At 41.4% G+C, this 4673-nt stretch overlaps 1 protein-coding gene across 1 annotated transcript in view; it reads right to left on the bottom strand.

Moving 5' to 3' along the window:
• Positions 1 to 2265: 2265 nt before the first annotated feature.
• Positions 2266 to 4673, bottom strand: part of PARK2 (parkin RBR E3 ubiquitin protein ligase) — a 1789008-nt gene continuing 1786600 nt past the window's right edge. The window contains exon 12 of the mRNA XM_019526940.1: positions 2266 to 3568. Within this exon, the coding sequence (XP_019382485.1) occupies positions 3459 to 3568 (110 nt within the window). The 3' untranslated portion in view covers positions 2266 to 3458. The remainder of the gene's footprint in view (positions 3569 to 4673) is intronic.

Raw genomic sequence — 4673 nt, 5'->3', positions numbered from 1 at the left:
CACCACCCTGGCCCATGGTGTCTCAGCTATACCTGTCTCATCCAGGCCTTGTCAGCTTTTAGCAGAGGGGATTCTGCCAGATAGAATAATCACACCCTTGTCATGTACTCAGAAAAGATAATAGCTCTCTCCTGCTTCTGGAAAAGAGGCCTGACTGAATAGTCAAGTGCTCTGAGATCACAGTTAACACTAATCTTAAGTGAGTTAAAAGGATAAAGATGTGTTATAACAAACAAGAACAAGCATAAACTGAGATAGAGACAGAGATATAAGAATAAACAAACAAAAGAAAACCAGAACGATAATCTGTTTTTACTCTGCACTTTAAATCCAAGGATGTAGTGTCTAGTCAGCTAAACAGGCTGGAAACAGTCCTATCTCAGACCTTTTTGTCACAGCCTCCTGCAATTTACCTTGCCAGCTTGCTTTACTCAGTCCCTGGCCGGGGACCAACAGCCTTTCCACCTCCAGAAATGTATATATCTCATCTAATGCACCAAATGCCCTGATGGAAAATACATAGGAGAGACCAAAAAACAACTGCCCACCAGAATGAATGCACACCGGAAATCTATCAACGACAAAAATACCCAATTTCCTGTGGGGGCACACTTCTCATGAGAGAACCACTCCCTCTCCAATCTCTCAGTCCTGATCCTCAAAGGGAACTTACAAAACAGTTCCCAGAGATGAGCCTATGAACTTCACTTCATCAACCTCCTGGATACTAAAAATCATGGATTAAATATAGACATTGGATTTATGACACACCTGCCTCACATCTGATTCCCCAGGTACTTCTCCACTATTCATCCTGCTGCCCCAAGCCTGTCTTTCACCCATTGACTCCTCAATCTTCATCTTCACTGACTGCCTGTCTTACATGCATACCAGTCCAGCCCCTGGCTTCTTTACTTTTCATTCCATCCAGGAAGGGCACACACCAACTGCTGAAACTTCCTTAGCCCGATGAAAGTTTTTGAACCTGAAAGCTTGATTAAAAATTGTTTTCCAACTATTTAAGTTGGTTTAATAAAAGATATCAGATTTGCCCAAAGAACCTTGTCTGCCTATTTCCTGGAGGATAAGGCTAAACAGCTTGACACTACCTATCTATAGAGGCTACACACAGCCTATCAGTAAAATAAAGTAAAAAAAACATGCATGACACCCTATGAACTTCCCAGACCATTGTGAGGTTTGTGACATTTGCCACTGCATCACTGGGGCTATCTGAAGTTTAAAGCATTAGTCAGCATGATAAAAATCAGCAAGATTTGACATTTAGTAATCAGGAATCTGATCAGCTTGGAATAAGGGCAAATGATCAGGGTTTTCCCTACATTATAATGGAAATATTAACTATGAAGGGGTAGATTTATTGTAGTGAAAATCACTTGAAATCAACAGGTTTCCCTTTCTCTTTAAGAAATGATTTAAAACTGAGAAAGAGCTGTGGCCTCAGCTTGATTCAAATTTTTGTGGATGTGAAATATCAAAATGATTTCCCATGTCACAGGGCAAAGGAAAGAATTACTATGGCTGGCTGTACTGTGATTATCTCTAGTCTGTTTACAACAGGCCTTGTGAATTACAAAATATACTTTGCTGCAGGAAATCAAATCATGCAATAATCAGAGTTTAACAGTTAAACACCCTAATTAAGATAAGACATTTTAAATGTGATACACTGCATTATATTATTGCAATCCATTCTTCAGGACAGCTGGTTCCACATGCATTTCAGTTCTCCAGAGCCACATGGGACAAAGAGATTTTACTAATTTGATTTTTCTTTCCCTTTTACTTTTCCTCTTCCCTCCTTTCCTTTCCTTATGTACTGTGCTTTTCTACACGTATTCTGTTTTATTACTGCCATTCCCCCCTCACCTCCCTTTCTGTTTGCCTCATATCCCATCATATTTCTGTTTGCCCAAACTTTTTATTTGACTCCCAACAAAGATAATGGAATGCACTGATGCATTTCTTCAAGGAGCTGACACAGTGGGATCTCCCCTGCTGCCTTTCTCAAGCACTGAGATTGATTGATAGCACTGAAAACTCTGGTTTTCAGGAGCATATAAACCAGCCATAAAATATTCTTGATTCAGACTTGACACGTGAAAACCGGACTTAAAATTTATTTTCTTTAATAATATTTTCTAATCAAAAAGGGCCAGACTCTCAGTTAGGATGCAGGCCAAAGTACTTTAACTCACTCATATTATACTCAAGTGCAAAAAATGACAAGAAGGAACACAAAGGTTCATTAGGTTTCAATATTTTATTCATCTCCTGTCATTCAAATGAGTTCAATTTTTTTCCAAGACAGCACAGTACAGCTCCTTCAGTAACATATGGCAGGGATTACTTCCCTCTAACATTTTAAAAAGAAAACAATTTGAAGGTGGTGAGACAATAGGGTCATTCAGATGCTGAGGTGCTGCAAATCCTTTGGGTCACCTCTTAACAGGCCCTCACCAAAATGAGTGCTGATGCCCTGATTGGTTACGCTGTAAACTGCGTTTCAAAAGCACACCCAAAGCCCAGAAAAACCTCTACAGAACTAAACCAACAATAATAAGTCCCAATAATAAGCCTCTCCCTCACCGGGTCAAAAATAGTGCCAGAAGCAAAGAAAAAGGAACACAATCTAGCTCAGATAACACTCCTAGTTTGATTAACAGCCACCATCACAAGAACACTGGGTTATGGCAGAAACTGCATCTTTAACTAATCTTGTGAGGGCTACAATGACCTGAGTCTATAGTGAATATATAAGCTTAATTAACGTATGATATGCTGCAAATAAACGTTCTATTCTTGCCTGTATAAGCCAAATCTTACTACCATGGCTCTTGGTAAAAGTCATAGCTGCAGCTGAAAATCTGTTAGGAGAGAAACTTGCAAAGTTTCAAACTCCCTTTCACTCAGGGAGCTGTAAAAAGACTCTCTCAAAAAGTGGGCTGTGTTGACTGAGAAAAGGCAGTGGTCAGAGCAGCACTGGCAATGTCTAATTCAGTGAACACCTCCCCCCAGGTTGCTTTTGCTGCTGAGATTTACAAAGGCCTGACCTTAACAGAAAGAACAGACAGGTCAAGCAAAGTTCCTGGTAGCAATACTGCCTGCCGTTCATCTCAAGAGCATACAGACATGCAGGGAAGTGCAGTTCACTCCTCCCTGTGCCAAAACCAGTAAGTCTGACTTTCTAAATTTTTTTAATACAAAAGCTTTGTAGATTTAAAAATCTTAACAGTACCTGAATGAGATCTTTGGTATGATTTGCTATGAAAAGAAACAAACAGAATGTGCCAGGATTCTGGACTCCTTGATCCCAAAGCCAATGGGAATTTGGCCTGAGTAATGAGTTCAGAATTCAGCCTAGATGAAAAAGCATGTGTTGTGCATCTAGGTTCTGCCGTGCTACCCATTGGGTCATCCATAGTGCTACTGAACTATTAATCAAACCAGTGATCTCCCATGCAGTTCCTGTTCCACTCCAATCCACAGTTCCAGCACCACTCAAATCTGCATTGAGGTCGAGGACATTTCATGTGCATGCATCCACCTACAGAAAAAAGGAACCAGAATATTGGTGGTGTTTGGCAAACAATGTAATGAGAACATCAATAAGTCCATTAACCTATGGTGACTGGAAATTAATTTTCAAAGAGTTAGATCAGTGACTCTCAGCCAGGCTGCTGCAGCAACCTGGGTGGCTTGAGACCCTTTCTGGGGTGCCACAGGATGCCACTTAATGTTAGCACTCTTGGGGCATGGCCAGATAAACATGCATGTGCTGTGTGAGGTGCTGCAAACTGCATGCAGAGCATGTGCAACTGCGTACCATGCTGCAAATATGCAGCAGGGTGCCAAAATTTGATGCTGGGAACTCCTGGCATTAAAAAAGAAAAAAATCATGGCAAGAAAACCAAAAAACCCCCTCAAATGCATGATGCATGTTCCAGGAGTGCATGCTGGTGCAACTGGAGGCTGGGTCCTCTAGGGAGATGCTCTGACTGCCTGTCAGAGAGTCTCCCCTCCTCTAGCTCTGTCCTGGTTTTTCCAGCAGGCTGGGAGCCAAGAGAAGTGGGGAAGAGGCAGTTTGCTGGAAGCATTGTAGTGTACTTGCAGGGGCGTGGGCAGAGACAAAAAGTAGTGGCACAAAAGTGCTACTTTTTGTACTACTGCAAATACACTCCCCTGCATGGGGGGGATGTGACCTTGGCATGAAAATATGATTCACAAGATAAACCTAGAGATTTCAAATAGGAATTTTTCATGTAAAAAATGTTCTAACCTGCTGTGGTCTTTCTGAATTCTTTGGAAAACCAAAATTGCTGTATTATTTTTTCCATAGTCAAGAATGAGTGGAAACTAAGAACTGGCACTTTCCAAGGTTCCCCAAGTCTAACGAGGGGTGCCTTTAGTCTAAAGATTGGGGAGACCAGAGTTGGAGAATGCCTATTAAGCTCATCTATAAAGTACAAGGCAGTGCAAAGGATGTGGAATAACATATCTGTTTGTACATTCCTTTATTGGATATAGCTAGCAATTCTCTGTAAGCAGGGATTACCCCACAGGTTGGAGGAGTAGGGATTGCAGCTCTGTCTGATCCTTAACCACAATGTGCAAGATGTAGGGAGACGAGAAGGCACCTTGGGCATTTCCTC

The sequence above is a fragment of the Gavialis gangeticus genome, unplaced genomic scaffold, assembly GCF_001723915.1.
Source record: "Gavialis gangeticus isolate Ggan-Ray unplaced genomic scaffold, GavGan_comp1, whole genome shotgun sequence".
Lineage (NCBI taxonomy): Eukaryota > Metazoa > Chordata > Crocodylia > Gavialidae > Gavialis > Gavialis gangeticus.
This window is presented reverse-complemented; position numbering and strand designations above follow the sequence as displayed.